The sequence below is a fragment of the Lotus japonicus genome, chromosome 3 (assembly GCF_012489685.1).
Source record: "Lotus japonicus ecotype B-129 chromosome 3, LjGifu_v1.2".
Taxonomy (NCBI): Eukaryota; Viridiplantae; Streptophyta; class Magnoliopsida; order Fabales; family Fabaceae; genus Lotus; species Lotus japonicus.
The window spans coordinates 13,492,798-13,512,987 of record NC_080043.1 but is presented as its reverse complement, the minus strand read 5'-3'; the positions used below and the strand labels follow the sequence as shown (position 1 = coordinate 13,512,987).

Genomic DNA, 20,190 nt, shown 5'->3' with positions numbered 1-20,190 from the left:
CACCTTTTGGCCTACAAACACTGTGCCTTGGTCTGTAGTAAGTGACTCAGGTAGCCCAAAGCGGTACACTATGTGATTCTGAATGAACTCGATCACCGTGTCCTGGGTCACATTTTGTAGAGGAATTGCCTCTACCCACTTGGTAAAGTAATCTATAGCCACTATGATGTACTTATGCTGCCTGGAAGAACATGGGTTAATTTCGCCAATTAGGTCTAAAGCCCAACCCCTGAATGGCCAAGGCTTAATGATTGAGTGTAATTCACTTGCTGGCACATGTTGTATCCCCGCGTGTCTCTGACAATCTTGGCACCTCTTGGCATACTCCATACAATCTTTCATAATAGTAGGCCAATACATCCCTTGTCGAAATAGGATCCATTTCATCTTGATTCCTGCCTGGTGGGCACCACATAGCCCGTCGTGAACGGCCGAGATCGCTATGAACGCGTCGTCTTCACTTAAACACTTCAGTAGTGTTCCGTCGACGTTTTTCTTGAATAGCTCGTTTCCCATGATGACATAGCTCATTGCCCTGTATTTTGTCTTTCTATCTGTAGTACCCACAGGATTTTGCAAGTAATCGACAATTGGCTTTCTCCAATCATTAGGTGCCATATTGTCAATGACCAGGATGTCGAGGTTAGAGGGGTTTAGTTTTTCTTTGACCTCGATAAGCTCTTTTAACCTACATTTATCGACCATATATCCTGACGCGATTTGTGCCAATTCATTGGCTTCTTGATTGTCCACTCTGGAAACGTGACCTAGCCTAGCTTCGTCGAATTTGGCCAACAAATTGCTAGCTTTCGTGTAATACCTAGCTAGATTTTCACTAATGCACTTGTATTCCTTGGTAAGTTGCTTTATTACCAACTCAGAGTCCCCTTTTACGACGACATTCTTTGCCCCAAGGGCTATCAGGATCTCGAGGCCTGATGTTAATGCCTCGTACTCAGCCTCATTATTTGAGCAGTTACTCTTAATCCTAAACTTGAATTTCGTGGGGATGCCCCTTGGGGATACTATGAACATCCCGATCCCAGTACCATTCTTATGGCTAGAACCGTCGAAAAATAGCTTCCAAGGTTGGATGCCCACGTAAGTTATGATTTCTTGAGGCAAAGTATGGTCTGCCAGGAAGTCAGCAATTGCTTGTCCCTTAACTGCCTTTAGTGGGGCATAAGTTAGTGAATACTCGGTTAGGGCTAAAGCCCATTTACCAATTCGACTATGCAAGATAGGTTTGGATAACATGTGCTTTATTATATCATAATGAGAAAAAACCATTACATCGATTGGCTTTATATAATATTTCAGCTTTACACAAGAGAAGTACAAGCATAAACACAATTTCTCGATCATGGTGTATCGAGTTTCTGCATCATTTAACACCCTGCTTAAGTAAAATATGGCTCTTTCTTTGCTATCTTCATCTTCTTGAGCCAACATGCTTCCGATGGTTCCATCCGTGGCAGAGATGTACAACTTCATTGGCTTTCCTCTTATAGGTGGTGCCATTATAGGTGGGCTAGACAAGTACACTTTGAGTTCATCGAACGCTTTTTGATGCTCTGCTTCCCAGCGGAACGCATCTTCCTTTTTAAGTCGAAGAAGTGGGGAAAACGACTTGGTCTTCTCACTGAGGTTAGCAATGAATCTCCTTAGGAAGTTAATCTTTCCCAATAGTGATTGCAGTTGTTTCTTGCTGGTTGGTGGACTAGTGTCGAGAATGGCTTTAGCTTTGTTCTTGTTGATCTCGATGCCCTTTTTATGCACCACAAAACCCAAAAAATCACCTGCAATAACACCAAAGGCACATTTAAGGGGATTCATCTTCAAGCCATATTTTCTCATCCTCTCAAAGGATTTCCTTAGATGCAACAAATGGTTATCCCTTGATGGGGATTTCACCACAATGTCATCAATATAAACCTGCATGAAGGTTTCTATAAAATCATGAAAAATGGTATTCATTACCCTTTGGTAGGTCGCGCCAGCGTTTTTCAACCCAAATGGCATGACCACCCACTCGTATATCCCCAAGGCACCAGGACATCGAAAAGCTGTTTTCGACACGTCCTCTTCTGCTATGAAGATTTGGTTGTAGCCTGAGTAACCATCCAACAAGCTTAAGTATTCGTGACCAGCAGCTGAGTCCACCATCATCTCAGCAATAGGCATGTGATACTCGTCTTTTGGAGTGACAGCGTTAAGATCTCGGAAATCTATGCAAACTCTCATCTTTCCATTCTTCTTGATTACTGGAACCACGTTGGCTAACCAGTCCACATATCGAGCTGTTCTGATAAATTTACACCTGAGGAGTCTTTCGATTTCTTCCTTGATTTTCACCAACACATCTGGATAGAACCTCCTGGGCAATTGCTTGACTGGTTTCTTGTCTTCTTTGATGGGTAACTTCAATTCCACCACTTCTCGACTGAGGCCAGGCATTTCATCGTAATCCCAAGCGAAACAGTCTTTGAATTCCTTGAGTAATTTCACCATCCTGTCTTTTAGCTCCGGGTCAATTAGAGCACTGATGTACGTTGGCCTCTTTTCTAAGCCATCACCCAGGTCCACTTCTTCTAAAGGGTCTTGCGCTTCCATTTTCTTGGACAAATCGACCACTGGCTTCTCGAAGCCCAATGGGCCGTCATCATAGATGCAATCTAGCTTCAGATTGCAAAGGTCCTTGAATCCGCATTCCTCGGCACTCTGCTCGTTTTCTTCTATGCACGTGTCATCCTTATTTGTTGTTGCCTCCTCCTGGGGTGTCAATTCGACGGGCAGGATTGAGACACTAGCTTCATCTATAGCCATTTCTTTGGCCATCCTCTCGGCCTCCAAGGCCGTTCTTATTTTGTTTTCGGCTGCGTAAGCCGAAATTCGAGCCATGCTCGAATTAATCATCTTTATCATTGGCTTGCCACCCAACAGTGGCATCTTTCTCTTCATCACTGTGTCATCCACTCATGGCATCAGGTTTGCATGTTTCATTGAGGTTTAGGCCCCGGATGGGATCCAACGTTACTGAGTACTCTGAGTAGGGGTTGAAGTATTGGTTAGCCACTGTGTCTAAAGGAGCAATTGTGGCTAAACTCTTCTCGAAATTCTTCTTATCAACATAGCTTGTTTCTGCTAAATAGTAGCTTTGATCTGCTTGTACATTTTCGACAACTCCATCAGCTTTCCAAATGGATATACGTTGGTGTAAGGTCGAAGGAACTGCCCCCACGCCATGAATCCATTCTCTTCCCAGCAGCAAATTGTAATTGGCCTTTGAAGGGACCACAATGAACAATGTGGAACGGGCTACTGTTCCTACGGTTATGTTCAACATGATTGCCCCTAGGGAGGAACCTGTCTTTCCTTCATAATCAGAAAGCACCATGTCATGTGAGATTAGATCCGCTTCAGTTTTACCTAACTTCCTGAGCATAAATCCGGGCATGAGGTTGATTGCAGCTCCCCCGTCGACAAGGACTTTGTTAACACCCTTCTCCTCGACTTTGGCCCAAACAAATAACGGTTTCAAATGGCTCTTCATTTGCTCGGTTGGCCTTTGGAAGATAGCTCTTTCATCTTCGACAGATCCTCTCTGCATCACATAATAACACAAAGGATTGTCATTTGTTTCGTCGTCGACATAGTAGTCTTCCTCGCTTTCAGTGACCTCTGAGATTCTATCGAATTCTGCAGGTAGGATGGACACGATGCAGATGATGTTAAGCTCCTCTCCATCACTGTCGTCGAAATCTTCGAGCATGTCTTCATCCTCATCTTCGACAACATCCTTCCCTTTTTCCTTAGCTGGATTTGGTGGTACGGTTGTTCCCTGTTTGATGGCGTGGTCCAGCTGGTTGATAATCGACGCCACACTAGGTTCATTGCGAGAGTTGTCTTCTGGCTTTATATCCCATAGTGAACGGAACTTGCCACCTCTTTCCCTCTCAGCTTTCCTTTTCCTCAAAAAACGCCTGAACTGAGTCCTGGTCATTTGTTCAGGAGCATAGTAGTTCCCAGAGCCATAGGAGTAGCTTCGTGACACACGGGAATTGTTGATGTAAGAGGATCCCTGGCCTAAGTCGATTTTCTGCCACTTAGGGTATGGTTTTGGCCTTGGAGGCGCTGGCCCGAACCATTGGTTTCTTGGCAATCCAGCATTGGGGAGGTAAGTTTTGTCTTTATTGCTTGCTTTCTGGCCTTTATGGTCATCGAGTTCCTGGTCTCTCTCGACCCACTCCTCGTGAGGGTACTTCAGTCTCCTGGATATAGGAGCCTTCCTCTGATAATGCCTTTTCATTTCTGAATCTTGATAGGCCTTGGCTGCGGATTTGTCGAAAACAGCGCTGCATCGAGGGCACAGCATAACTTCTTTCTCGCCATTTTTGCTGCGGGATAGAAACTCGACAAGGGTTTCTCCAGCCTTGGGGTAAACCTCTTCCAAGTTCACTTCTTTCTCAACCTCTGGTTCTTCGACAGCTATGTTTTCTTCTCTTACTTCTCCCAGCGTCAAACCCAGACTCAGCTTTTCGGAAATGTCGACCATGCCAATGTAGAAAGGCTCTACATAGTTGGCCTCAGCTATCTGCAGTGGATCAGAGTCGATCTTCATTTGACCTTTGGCTTTTTCATCATACTTGAGTCTTCCTGAGTCCAATGCCCCCTGCACAAGGTCCATGAAACGAACACATTGTGAGGTCCAATGACCAAAAAAGTTGTGATATTTGCAATATTTCTTCCCTTTCCTTTGTTCAGGAGAAGGAAGTTTTTGGTCTTTAGGGACCACAAGCAAACCATCAGACACAAGTATATCATAGATTGCATCGCATTTGGCCACATCAAAAGTATAAGTTTTCACAGCAGGAATCGTGTTCTTGGGGTTTTCCTCCCCAAGTTTGTTTTCACGTGGTTTCAATGCTTTACAAACATAAGGATCCCCTGGCTGAAGTTCAGCCAGATTGACGTCATTCAAATCGACGTCCGCCGGGACTTCTCGATAGACACATGGACTCTGACCTACTGAATCCGCATCTATGTACGCTACCTTCTCCTTCTTTGGCCACTTAGTAGTCTTGGCCCTTTCCTCTGACTTTTCGGCCTTTAGCAATTCGATGTGCCTCACTCTATCTGCGAGCAAAGACATATCTCGAATATACTGAGTGTCGATCTTCTTTCTAATAGAATACTCTAGACCACCAGCGGCTAAGACAACTAGCTCGTGTTCAGGGACATGGGTGAAACATCGAGATTTAAGCATCCTAAACCTGTTTAGGTAGTCATCAATAGGCTCTGCTGGCTTTCTTTTAACACTAGCCAGGTCCTTCAAACTTACTTTGCACTCTCCCCTAAAGAACTGTTCATGGAAAATTCTTTCCAACTGGGCCCATGTATGGACTGACCTAGGAGCGAGGGTGGTAAACCAGGTAAATGCATTTTTGGTTAGAGAACTCGGGAAGTACTTCATTTTTAAATTTTCATTGATGGCTAAGTCTCCTGCTTCGATTTGGTACCTGGCTATGTGTTCTACCGTGGACTCTCCTGAATCCCCCGAGAACTTAGTGAATTTGGGGACCTTCCAGCCTCGAGGAAGTTCTGATTCGAGAACCTCCTCTGTAAAGGCTGACACAAAATGGGGTCTATTCGCGAAACCCACGTTGAAACCATGTTGGTTCAACAATTGCTCCACCACAGCAGCAACATTTTGTTGCCCCCCAGCGTTCTGGTGTCGAATTCTTTCTAGCACACCATCAGCGTGTTCTTCCCTGTTTACCATATACACATTTTGCAATGGTGGCTGCACTGCCTCGTACAAAGGGTTTGCCCTCATCTCTTGGTGTTGCGGCGCCTGATAGCGCACCGGGGCAGGGACATGGTTAGGCAACGGGATTTGGTTAATCCCTGGTGCCGGTTGGATTTCGACTGGTGCCCCCAGGGCTGTCGCCAAACGATCCATCTGTCGTGCCAAATGCTGATTATTGGCATTATTATTTTGGAGCACAGGGTTGATTAGCTCACCTATCTGTCGAGATAGCATGTTAACCATTTCATGGTTACTATCATCTACTTGCTGCCTAATGGCTTGAAGTGAACCACTATTCATACCTGTAGATAAATAAATTTGTGAACTAGATCCAGGAATAGGGGGACTAACTCGACTTCCCAAGTTTAACATTGTTCCATTTGCCCCAAAAGGGGGTATGCTGAATGGGGGAACATTTTCAGGGAACGTCGAATACGTGCCTTGTATGCCTTGCATCATAGATGTAGGCATACCATAAGGCATGTCCCTCGTAATCGTTGAAACGATTTGTGCCTGTACTGATGTAGATACAGGCATTTCTGCAACTGCAGAAATTGCCACGTTCTGGGTTGGCATACTGGTGCCATGCCCCATTCCAGTAGAAACTTCTTCATTATTGTTACCGCTACTTCCCCCAGGGCTACTCTGATTACCCACGTTAGATCCTTGAGGGGAGGTTCTTCCTCGATTACTTGCCATACTCAAAGTCTTACCACTTCTCAGGTGCATATAAATCACAATCAAGACAAGTAGCAAATACCAAATAGCATGCAATAAACCCAAACACACAAAATGCTTCTGTAAAACTTAGTTTTCACAAAAACGGTCCCACTGGGCGTGCCAATTTGTTTACACGGATTTTTGGTAAACAAATATCCTCTTAGTTCGACTAAAGGAAGTTTAGATTCGGGGTCCTTTTGAGAAAACGCTTTGCCAAAGTGTAGTGTGTGAACGAGTGTATTCTCGACAACAATAAACAACTCAAACGAAACTGGACTTTATTGAATATGAGTCGATTACAAAACAGTCAAGCAAACTAAAATAACATGAAAGCAAATTTCGACAAAACAAGCTACACACAAGAACTGGAAATCAACAAACTGAAATGCAGGGAAACTAAAGCGTTGGTTCTGCAACATACTCCTCCATCATCACGTTCTGCTCTCGAAGTCTCATTGATGCGGACGTTTAGAGCTTTTGGTGAATTTTCAGAGTTTTTAGTTGGGAACCCCTTCTTCTGCTGCTGCTTCCTCTATTTATAGTGTTCTTTCTGCCCATGTTCTTGGCGGTTTTTTCCTTGGATGCACGATGGCTTCGTAGGTTTTGAATTTTGGCGCCATACCCCACGTTTAGCCGATGGTCTTCGCGCACGTGACTCTATTGCCACGTGGATGGTTCTGAGTCGTGGGCAACCGTTGCTATTCGTGGCGTCGTGGGTGTACGCACGTGCTTGTAGTTGCTTGTTATTCGGTAACGGCCTCTTCCATTAAGATGATCGAGATTTCTTCATCTTCTGAGTGTGTCGAGTTATGGCTTTTACTAACTTGTCTTTGAGGGACATCGTGCGCTGAGTTGCCGGCTTCGCCAAACCCTTTCTGTCGAGAAACCACTTTTGCACCATGGTGTCGAGAATTGTAGTACTTGTAATTTTGGCTTAACAACTCCTCTCCAATTTGATACTAAAATTTTGGAGTCTTAAAGCTTATAACCATTATGTCGTGGTTCAGAATTTAAATAATAAATTCTTACCATGCTAAGTAGCTTTTTCGACTAACCTCTTACTTTTCTCGAATTTGCATGGCTCTTCAAAATAATCATTTCAACTTTGATGAAGCACCATTAGAACTGCTTATTCATTGTTTTCGGCCATGAAGGCCGTTTCTCTTTTATTTTCGGCCACATAGGCCGAAATTCAAATCAAGGTACTCATGCTTCAGCCAATCCCTTTTGGGTTTGAGGTCCTTGGCAAATTCTGGCTCCATTTCACCATAACCTTCTTATAGTCACTTGTAGTCTTCAATCCTTTGAAGGATTTTGCTGGAAATTTCCCTTTGCTCTCATCTTCATAAGTATAGGGAGACTTTGGCTTAAATTCAGCCATATTCACTTCATTCTCATCACTATCACTATCCTCATCAGATTGATCAATTTCATCTTGACCAATTTCAGGATTTTGAGTGGCTCTTATGCAAGAACTTTCTTCTCCTTGAAAAACTTCTTCAGGCTTGTATTTCTCAAGCCTTAGTTTCTCTACCCTTTTAACCTTATGAGCCAATTGAGTCATATCTATGAACTCATCATTAACCAAATTCTTTTTAATCGAATAGTCTAGGCCCCCAATAGCCATTTTTACTAATTCGAATTCAGGCACATGAGTAGAACATCTAGTTTTCATATGCCTAAATCGAATTAAGTAGTCATCAATTGGCTCATTCGGTTGCCTCTCAACATTAGCCAAGTCCATTAATGTCACTTTGGTTTCTCCTCTAAAGAATTGCTCATGAAAAGCCATCTCCAATTCATTCCAATTATGGATCGAATTAGGAGGTAGAGTAGTAAACCAAGTGAAAGCATTTTTCGTCAAGGAACTTGGAAAATATTTCATTTTCAACAATTCATTGTTAGCAAGATCACAAATTTCAAGTTGGTACCTTGCAATATGCTTAACAGTCGATTCACCTGTGTCTCCTGAAAATTTAGTAACTTTTGGAACCTTTCCTCCCCTTGGAAGTTCTGCTTGAAGAACTACTTCAGAAAACGGAGACGTGACATTTGGACGATTGGCATATCCAACATTGAAACCATGATGATTTAGAACTTCTTCGACAGCATTGGCCACATTTTGTGGCCCCCCATAGTCATTTTGATTTCGATTAACTAAGACATTGTTGTCTAAATTTTGATCAAAATTCTGTTGCTGATTTTGGACTGAATTTTCTTGTCCATTCAGAACTTCGCTTGGACCAAAATTCTGATCTTGAGGCAAATTTTGAGGCTCATTTTGACTAAAATTCTGAACTTCATGTTGAGTAAAATTTAGAGGCACACTTTGACCATAATCAGGAACTTGCTGGAACGTTTGGTTCAAAGGCGGTGCTCCAAAAACATCAGCAATTCGACACAATTGTCGAGTCAAGTGTTGAGTATTTTGAATGAGAGGATTAAGCATAGTTGATATCTGTTGTGTCAACATGTTCACCATGTTGTACTTACTCTCATCAATTTGTTGCCTAATTGATTGTAAATCAATATCAGTGGTTGAATTTGAAGGAAATAAATTCATTGAACCACTTTGCATCAAAGGCATGGTCATTCCCAGTGTGCTGAACTGAATCTGTTCATGACCATTTTGATTTTCTCTCTGCCCAGAATTTTCAGAAATGACATTATTTATCATTCTGCCATTAAACATTTTCACAAGTTTTGGAATTCCCAAATACGAATAGAAGTACCAATACTTTAATTGGCAAACAAATATAAATTCCACTTGATTATGTGTGTACGTCAAGATTGATCAATATGACAATCAATTTGACATAAACTTATGGCGTTGAAGTACAGAGACCAAAATGAAGTCACGCTGGTCCATGATAATTTGGTCTTGAATTCTCAAAACCAATATGTGGAATTAAATATTGAATACAGATTCAGGACCAAATACAAATGACACTTTAAAACTTAGTTTTCACTAAAATGGTCCCACCAGGTGTGCCAATTTGTTTACACCGATTTTTGGTAAACAAACAGAATCCAAAAGCAATTTAAGGACCGGATTCGGAGTCCTCTCTGGGTTCTTTAGTGAAGACGTTTTAAATGTCAAGGTCGGGTTTTTGTGAAGAACAGTATGAACAAAAGGGAAAAAATAGTAGAGGATCGAAAGGAAAAAGAGGAACAAAAAGTAAAAGGAAATCAAAATGGCAAAGGAAATGAAATTGCATTGAAAATTAAAGGTGAGAATCACAGCACACTCTTAGTCTCTTTGTAGCCATATGTCACATGAGACTTGGAGGCATCCATTGAGAGTTTTGAGTAATTGTGTGAGTCTGAGTAATTTTACAATTAGATTTGCTACTTATAGAACTTGGAATGAAACTGCTACTAGATCCTACGGTTACAAATGAACTAGAAATAACTACACAATCTACAGCCATTTATTTGGCATGATTACAAAATAATAACTTCCAGCAACAACTCTCCCTAATATGTAGTAACTACTCCATGATGCTATGCTATGCTGCTGCCAGTTTCACTTGATAACCGTTTGACAATTTGAAAAACCCACTCCAAGCATCATTTAGTAACCGCAAAGTATGTGCTGTCAATTTGATCAATTACCAATTTGACTTGGTCTTCCAATTTGAGATAACAAACTTGAACCATTAATTTCGACCAAAGCCGCTTTGGTATATCTGAAGCATGCATCCAGTGGCCAAGTAGGTCGAAATATAAGGCATGCAAATAGAAATATATTCAAATAACAAAGTATTGTTCTTGACTCAAGGTATTTAATTTTGGTATTAACAGTTAGGTTCTCTAAAATAGGAAAATCTGAAGAAGGAATTTGCATTTGCTGAGCAGGAATCACTTCATGCGATGTTGCCATTTCTTCAAAGTGTTGACTTTGCTTTTCACCTAGGCCTTCATTCACTTTCTCAGTATCTTGGCTTTTCATATTATTACTTTTGTTCTTATAAATTTTGCAAAGAACCCAGTCATCCAACTGCATTTATACAAACATAAATGAAATTTTTTTAGAATCATAATTTGATATTCAAAATATGTGTAAAGATAAACATCAAAAGTACATATGTAAAGCCCTATACAAATTTCTCAATGATCAGACAATATTTTCTTTATATCAGACAATTTTTTAGGTTAAATGGACCGAATATTATCTGATGAATTCAAAATCACTCTAAAATTAATATTGTAAACATGAGACAATTTCAGTTTTTTTTTGTATCAAATATTTTTTTACATGTTATTTTAAAAAATTAATAAATCAAGTAATACATGAGATGCTTGCCATATGTTCTATATGCAAAAAAAAAATTAATAGGCAAATATTAGTTGTCAATTGTTAGTAAATTAGTTCATTCGCCAGGGTTTGAACCCTAGCCCTTCACCCTTCATCCTTCAATAGCCTTCATTTTCCTTAGCTCACCAAGTGAGCGCTACCTATAATTATCATATACTATTAGCTTAAAGGCAGTGACTATTTGCGCCTCCTATTTTACTAAGTGCGCCATCCCCAAAACTGAAAAAAGACCAAAATACCCTTCAGTAATTTAAATTAAAAAAAACTACCTTATCTTTCCCTACAAACCCTCCCCCCTCTTTCAAGCGTATAAGTCCTCTTCCTCTCCAACCCAATTTCAAAATTTGCAACCCTTACAAAATCAAGTCTCTCAAACCCACATTAACCATGGGAGGTTGTATTATGTGTCTTCATTCAGTCCCTCGATTTGATTCTGTCATGGGAGGATGTTTCGTGACTTGCCCGCACTTTAAACTGCGGACAGGTTTTATGACTACCGCATGTTTAAGTGCGGTTAGCCTGCGGATAGTCAATTTTTTTTTAATTCTCTCTGAATTCTCTCTGAATTTGCCTTCCACAGTTTAAACTTCGGAACTATTATTCCAACACATCACGTTCCGCACTTTTAAGTGCGGGAAAATCAATTTTATTTAGGTAGCAGTACCAGACCTTAACACGATTGAAATGACTAAGTTTTTCACTTCCTCTAACAAGTTAGCGGAAGGTATAAATTTCACACTTCCGCACTTATGTTAGCGGGAGCATGTAATTTGTTTCACTACCGCATGTTTAAGTGCGGGACTAACCAGTTAAGTCGGGAAGTCGCGAAATCGCGATGAAAGCTAAAAAAAACTGAAAAAAAGCTCAGAAAAAGGTAAAAACTTATATGGGTAAGCTTCTATTCTTGACTTGAGATCATCCAAAAGAAATTGGGAGTGGAGGATTAAGAGGAGGATGAGGAGGAAGAAGGAGATGGTGTGTGGGAAGTAAAAATAAAATATTACCTTTTTATTTTTTTTTACTAAGGGCAATGTTGGAATTTTTAAAAAAGGAGATGGCGGACTTAGTAAAACGGGGAGGCGCAAATAGTCACTGCCTAGCTTAAATCACTCATAATTATGAAAAGTAAAAAACTCATGCATTATCTTTAAGTTGAAATCTCATGAATTGTTTACCTTAGTTGGAAGTGCAGTGCCTGAGCTTGCAACATTCGCCTTGTAATTTAGTGTAAACTCTTTCATAATCCAATTTGTTTTCACTGGATCTTTGTTAGGTTTTCCTCTGTAAAACACCAATGTCCTTTTAAATCCAATAGTATTTCCATTGCTATTTATTGGTGTTTCTTTTCCACTAGCCTTCCAAAAACCAAAACCTTCAACAGCACGATCAGGGCGATGTCCATTTGGGTATTTCCGATTTCTTGAATTGAAAAAATACATGTCTTGTACTCCTTCACGTTTAAATATATCTGCGTAAAATAAAATACAATAATAATAAAAAAATCAATTTAGGATGTACGTTTTGGATGATAATAAATTAATAATAATACATAAAGTTACATACCATTGAGTTCTTGAGGGTCATAATTGTAAACATTAACATCATAAATTTGATCACAAGGAATAGGGCGACCATTGAGTTTAGCTTGCAAATAATACTTGATCAACTCATAATCTTCTGGTAGAAACTTGAAACCAGGTGGTAACGATTTCAGTGTGTTATTCCTACGATCTTGATCAATAACAATACAAGGCAGTGGAGAGTTAGTGTTCTCCATTGACGGAAAACAAGAAATCAAGAAGACCTAAGCAGAGATAAAAAAAAGATACTAGAAAAGTTCTAACTGACTTTACATTAATTTCTATAGGGTTTTTTTTTATAGTGGTGCTAGAAATATCCCCACACTAGATTACTGAAATCTTATTTTTATCTGTTCGATCGGACTTAATGAATAGCTAACATTTCAAATTTCAATTGGCTTATCTTTAAAAGATAGATTGAATTTGAATATCACCTTCAAAGAAAAATTGAATAATTTAGTTTTTATAAATTAAGAATTGATATGTATTGTTTTTTAAGTGGTAAGAGTTGAAGGACATATGGTTGGAGGGGGGTCAAGAAATCAAATTCTGGAAGGTACAATTTATCTTTATGTATAAAAAAATAAAATAAAATAATTAATTAAATTGAATTGATGGTTAACGCCTTCAATTTTGTATTTTTTTTTTACGAATTCTTGAATTGATTATTCATATATAACGTTATTGCTGAGTCTACGGCCCGTATTTACCAAACTGTTTATATGAATCTTCCAAACAAAGATCGATCTTTATCAAAATTTAATGAATGATCATCTTATAGTTATCTGACTTCTTTAACATTAATTTTTGACATCCATTATTTGATAATGATATCCTCTTGAATATAAAATCTACCTACTATCCCATGTTTACCAGTTGATGGACAGGGAGGCTGTGTGACTGGTCAAGCAGATCTTGTTACCCTTTGAAGCTACCAGGTTCTGCAGTTACCAATGGTGGATGTCAATGTGGAGGATAGGTTGGTGTGGGGGAGAGGCGCAAATGACCGGTTCACGGTGCGGTCTGCATACCAGTGTATTAAGGAGTGGCATGACCATCGAGTGAAGGCTGTGTCGGAGCTGTCTTTAAACCCGGTGTGGAAATGCGTATGGGGTGTCTGCACATCTTGCCTCATCAAGGACACTTTATGTGTAGGGTGCTGAAAATATCATACCCACGAGGAAGAGGTTGTAGAACAAAAGGGTGGAGTGTCCAGTTTGATGTCCTCGATTTTTTTCTTTTTGAAAAGCATTTGTTGTCCTCGTTGTCATGGGGTGGGGGAAACATATGAGCACACGTTGAGGGATTGGCCCTAGGCACGGTAGGTGGGTTTGCGTATGTTTTGGGCTTTGTTTGGGAGATGGATGTGATCATGTGAGCATTAGCTATGGGAATTTCCTTCATGCGCCATAGGAGGTGGTGGAGATTGTGTGTGGCGTGCGAGGAACAGGTTGTGCTTTGACGCGAAGGAGATTGTTGCGGAGGACGTTGGGTATCGTGCAATTGAGGAGCTCAGAGAATATCAATTGAAGTTGTTGTTGCTGCAGGGGAGCCTACGGGTACAGCTCAGGTGTGTTCTGTGGTTTGGATGAAGCCACCAGTGGGGGTTCGTAAGCTTAATGTGGATGCAACGAAGGGGTCGGAGAAGTGGGGGGTTAGGTGTGGTTATTCGCTATGATAGAAGATCCTAGCACAAAAGCGGAATTAAGATAGAAGGAAGTTTTGTTTACATATGGAAATGTAGATCACTGGTTAGTAGATTAAAGAGGTTTAAACCTCTTATTCTACCTCTTTCTTTAAAAGGTGATTGGTTGGAGCTGCAATCAAGGGGAGCGGAAAGAAGCTTCACCGATTCCGACTCTAATCTCAGGCTTCATTGGTAAGGTAAGGAAGCTCTGCAGCTCCATCATCACATATCCGCCAAGGAGTTACGTCTCTAGATACTTAGCAAGTCAAAGTATCTGCAACCAAATTAAACTCTTAAAAGGTTACAATTCAATCTCTATCCAACATTAGTTCCAAAAATTTAGATTAAGTTGTGCATTAAATATTTTTTATTTCAAATTCTTAAAAAAGCTAACAACTTCACACTGCAACACTTGATCATCCATGCACACCTCCCGAGAGGCTAAGGCAAGGGAGTGAATCCTATTCCTCCTACACCGAATCAAGGCATGAGTATGGAAGTATCTAGTATTTCTGCCTCCCCCCCCCCCAAGAGAGCCTCCTACTCCCTAGACTTCTGGAACCAAAAGTGCTCCTCCTCGGCAAGCGTCTGATCCAACTCCCCCTGCAACTGATTGTGTAAAATGGATAGCAATGTCGAATCAACTCGATCAAGACTACGCTGAATACCTCTGATACGAGCCTCCAAGGAACGCTTTCTCTAAGAAATACGCCCAAACACATCCCGGTTAAAAACAAAGGAATTTTGCTAGACCTCATGAATACTAGAAGACAATGCTCCAACCCTTCAAGCGCTCGCCACCACCTGCTCATCTCTGAATGGGTAACCCAAGCAGGTTCAAATCTAAAAGGGCTCTAACCCATCACTGGCGGAAAACCCCCACACCGCACTAGCACAGAGGAATGATCAGAATGGAACCGTGTGAGATTCTCCGCAATTGCCTCCAGAAATCGATAACACCAATATTGATCGTCAAGACACGAATCCAACTTCTTGCTCATGACATTGAGCCCACATCGTCGGCGCACCCAAGTATACTTTAGGCCAATGGTATGTAACGGTATCAAGGTGCAATGCTGGAGTAGACTAGAGAACTGGTCCCCCTGTGCCTACAAAAACTGTCCCCCATGCCGGTCTGAGCTCAAGAGAGACTCATTAAAATCTCCCACCAACATGCATGGTTTAGTAACACGCCCGTGTAACAAACGTAAATACTCCCATCCTGAGAGGCAAACCGAAGGTATCGGACTCGCGTAGACACCGGTACAAATCCATGACATATTTGTCGCCCTAACATCCACCGAGATAGCCTAATCACAAACATCGATAACCAAGAAGAAAAAAGCACTATGACTCGACACAAAGCACCATAACCCACCTGCATGGCCACGACACGAGCTTCAACTATATAGAGTGTGATGTATCCCACGCTATCCCGAAAATTCTTAACTTTACTGAACTTAACATGTATTTCCATGATAAACGCCAAAGAAGGTTTGTAGCGGACCAACAGACTCTTTAGGCGCCTCTTTACCCTTGCACTTGCAGCACCTCGAACATTCCTTGGGAGGACATTAAAATCTTTAAAGATCATCATAACAGACTTATGGTGTTTGAGTCTGGCTTTGGTTTAATCAGCATTTTTTATTTGTTTTAGTATTAACTTAGCTTTTATTATTTGAGTTGGGCCAACATTGGGCCATTATCATTTACTTAATAGGGTTAATCATGCTGGTTTATTATAAATAACAGTACTCTTCTTATGGGTTGTTTAAATGACCTATGTGAGTTATTAACCAACAACTCAATTGAGTAATAGAGTTTGTAAAGATATTTTCTCTTGGAAATAATTTTTTCCTTCTTGTGAATCCATTATGATTGATTTTCATATATAATCTCTCTTCAGTACTTCTCTTTTTCTTATTTTCTTATATTTGATGTTGGGTTGTTTCCTAACCTAGCAATTGGTTTGACCTATTGAATGTGTTGTTGTCGGATCCTCACGGCAACAACCACTTAGAAAGCAAAAATAAATAAATAAATAAAAGGGCTTCCAGTTTGTCGCACCAGCCCTATCGCAGCCACTGTTTGACATCCTTTAGTGTTGCAACGCCCCGATTTATCGGTTAAAATCGCAATATCGAAAAGAAAATAGGGCAGTTAAAGCAACATTTAAAAAAATTGAATCAATTGTACCGATCTCGTCGAACTGCTCAAATCCAACTGTGATATGTCGTCATGTGTGAAATCCGGTCATAGTCCCACGTCGACGATTTCTCTTCCTCAAGGAGGTGAAGCTCGTTGTGCCTCGAGAACAACACACCCTTCCAACAATGCATTTTCATCTAACAGCGTCAAGCGCCCAAACAACCATACAAGCAAGAGTCAACTCAAACACAATCAAGACTTCATACAAAAGCTTGTTATACATATCAAACATAAGGTGGTTTTTTATGTAATGCATCAAACATAAGGTATAATCATGTTATCATATTCAACAGTCAACTATCAAATTCAAGGTGCAACACTCCAAGTTATAAATATTCTATCTATACTGATCGAATATTTTTTTATCATTGAGAAATCACAGAATTTAGTCATTTATAATGGATTTAATTAGGAATATACACCGATAGAGGGAAAAAACGACAAGAACATAGGCTTTTATCTAAGTTATAAATATTGTCAGCCCTTCTGGTTAGGCAATGCATATGATCTATGGTCACTTACTCAATTGGAAATCAGGAAATGGATGGTCAAACGACTTGTATTAAATGTAAAAGCTGCATCTTTGTAGCCTAAGCATGATGTATCATTTCTAATGTAATATTTTGGATCCAAGTATGCTTCTTATCTGTCACGCAAGGTTTTAATGAGACTACTTTCTCTAGTCTTCCTTCCAAAGTTTGGGTGGGTGCTTATTAGTAGTACACGATTTTTGTGCTACTACTTCTTATCCTTGGTTGTTGCTAGCTTTTATTCTTTTTCTTTTTCTTTTTCTTTCTTTTTTCATGTATTGGGTTGAAGTAACCCTTATACTTCTCTTAATATATATTCATGGCTTATAAAAAAAAAATGAGAGAACCAAAAACTGATACTTATTGGGTGGGCAAGGTTCTGCAAATGATAATTAATTGGATCAATGTCAATGTCATTGAACTATAGATTTTTTCTGTACTTCTATGTAATCTTTTTTTTGTTAGGGGGAATAGGCCAGGCCGTTTGTAGGGGCCTATGACCTAGCCTACCACAAGTTCAGGCCAGACCAGGCCAAATTGGTAAATAGGCAAGGCTTAGGCTTTTTGAAAAGCCTATTTAGTTAAAAAGGTCAGGCTCAGGCCATTCAAAAAGTCTTTTAAGCCTTATAGGCTAGCCTATTTAAGTAAAAATGATTAGTATTTTTGTGGTACATTGTAAATATGATTAGTATAAATATATTTTACCATTGTTGATGTTTATATATTAGAAATTTATTATAATACTAGTACTTTTACCCGTGCGATGCACGGGGATATTCATTTTAATTTATTTTGTGGGGTTTTATGATTTTTACGTTATTTTCTAAAATATATTTTCTTATTAATATATTATTTTTATATTAGAATTTTTTTTTATAAATGTATTTTTTTTGTTTGGTTGTAGCATGATAATAGATTTAATGTGTCTGTGGTGTCTTGTCTCCCCTAAGACGACATAACACATACTTTTAACTTGTCTTGTTTTACAACCATTGTCATGTATTGGGTTGAAGTATTGTCCTTCTTTACAATACAAATTTGGCTTATAAAAAAAAAAAACCCTTGTCGTTTGTGTGTTGCTTTGATAATATATATATATATATATATATATATATATTGGATTGTATTACCTATATGCAAGATTTTATATTTTTTTTTTACTTTGGTTGATGTTGGTAGTGCAGGTATCCTCATGTCTTTTTTCTACACTATTCGAGAGGATCCAAATAATATGTTTCGTCACATTGAGTTTTTTGTTGTGACATGCTGCTGTATTGTGTCCATATTTGGTGACAACAAATACCTCATATGCGCCAAAACCTCCAAGGAGCTTCCTCCCCGGCACGTGCTCGACATCCTCCAGATGTGGTGAAAGTCAATTTTGATACAATATGCGTCCATATTTTTGTTTTGAATTAATATTTTGTTGAAATTTGTGTTGAAACTTTCAGTTGTTCTTGTCATTCCACAACAACTACTTCTCCTTCAAAAGGTTGGTTGAAACTGTGCTTATTAGTAAATATTATAATATCTATGAGTATTCAGTCTACAACTTCAAAATAATGCTTGTGAGTAATGAGTTCTTCGTCCTATGATCTGATAACTGTTGTTAATGTTCTCCAAATAAAAGTTCTCTCTGTTCTCTCCAAATAAAAGTTCTCAATTTGAGTCATTCAGGGGAAGTCGTCTAATGACATGTTGTTGCTCTGCAATAAAGTGATTATTTTTGCAAATACGGGAACTTTTATTTGCTCCTAAGTAAGTTTTAAATCTACAACATTATAAATGATAGTGTAAGAAAACTATTGCATTATAAATAGTGTTGTTTTTATATAATTTTTGTTTTAAATGCAGTCATTTCTATGTTACATAGTAAGTTTCTATCTTGCAAAATAAAACACCATTATAATAATTGTTTTTATTTTATTTTAAAATGACATTGTTTACTTTTTATTGGATCGTTTTTTTTTATTTGGTCTATGATTATTAAATGATATTAACGCATAATATGGAACACTTTTTTTTTTTTGAAATATATGTAAATATTGCACATGTTATATGGAGTTATGGATGTGAAAAGTTTTTTGTCTCATGAATTTAATTCCTTTTTTTTTATGATTAGACACTTTGAAGTGAGGTTTAAATTCATTTTCGAAGGTTACAAATTTCTTAATTTCTATTTAAATCCTAAATTTTTTTATATAACACTTAAAAGGTTACAAAGAACAACAAAGATGAAAACTAACGAACGGTCATGATTGATCTCCTATAAAAAAATCTACACAGTTAGAAAAATATACATGATAAAAAAAACATTCATGACTCGTAGTTAACTGAATGACTACTATGTCCTTCAATTTTTCAAACTAATTAAGACTTTATATAAGAGAGACGCACTTGTGTGTTTTGATCCCCTCTCATATTTCCTACAAATATGTATATACAAAAATAATATAATTAATTGAATTCTGACACTATATAACTAAATTTTAATTTGATGATTTTTTATTTGAAACATACCATTAGTAATATTAATTTGTTGAATGCTTGTAGAGGCTTGAAAATAATGTCAAATTTTAATGAAGATGTTGAATTGATAAATAATTTATATGAGAGAAATTTTTACAGAGAGCACGAAGTTTATACGTACATTGAGATGGATGGACAATTTCAGTCATTTATATAGTAAGCAAAAATAGTAAGCAAATGGAAATGAAGATGTAAAAGTGAAATAATTTTTGCCCCTTGGACTTAATCCTTAAATTTGGTGTCATCATTTGATACTTTCATGTGAGATTTAAATACAATCTTGAAAGTTATAAACTTCTCAACTTCTATATAACTACTTAATGACGTTAATTCATAATATGTAACCGTCTTTTTTTTGTGAGTAAAGCAAAGAATACTTATTTATGTTTACGATAATGATGTGTAGCCGATATATATTGTTTAGATGAATTTCAGAAACATTTCAATCTATATTTTTAATTTTAAATTAAAGTTTGAGATTAACTTATTGTTCAATTTTATTTTTTAATTCACAAATAAAAGGAAGTATCACGTTAAGAATATATTTTAATTTTATGAATTATGTATAATAGTAAGCACATGTAAATGAACTTGTAGAAGTGGAAAAGTTTTTACCTTATGAATTTAAACGTTGAAATGTATCATGATTAAGCACTTTAAAATTTGATTTAAATTCAATCTTTAATATTTTTACCTTTTGAGCTTCTACATAACTCCAAAATGATATTAATGCATAATATTAACCATAAATTTTATATATTGTAATCAATAGATATGTAAATTTCTAAAGCCTTCACAATATTAAATTT

At 38.4% G+C, this 20,190-nt stretch overlaps 1 protein-coding gene across 1 annotated transcript; it reads right to left on the bottom strand.

The window, feature by feature from the left end:
* Positions 1-9,580: 9,580 nt before the first annotated feature.
* On the bottom strand, positions 9,581-12,666 carry LOC130749033 (NAC domain-containing protein 67-like). The gene is made up of 3 exons (XM_057602308.1): positions 12,411-12,666; positions 12,023-12,315; positions 9,581-10,529 (listed from the first exon to the last, which is right to left on the bottom strand). The coding sequence occupies exons 1-3, from the start codon at positions 12,622-12,624 to the stop codon at positions 10,137-10,139; spliced, it is 900 nt and encodes a 299-aa protein (XP_057458291.1). The 5' UTR covers positions 12,625-12,666; the 3' UTR covers positions 9,581-10,136.
* Between the last annotated feature and the right edge of the window lie 7,524 nt (positions 12,667-20,190).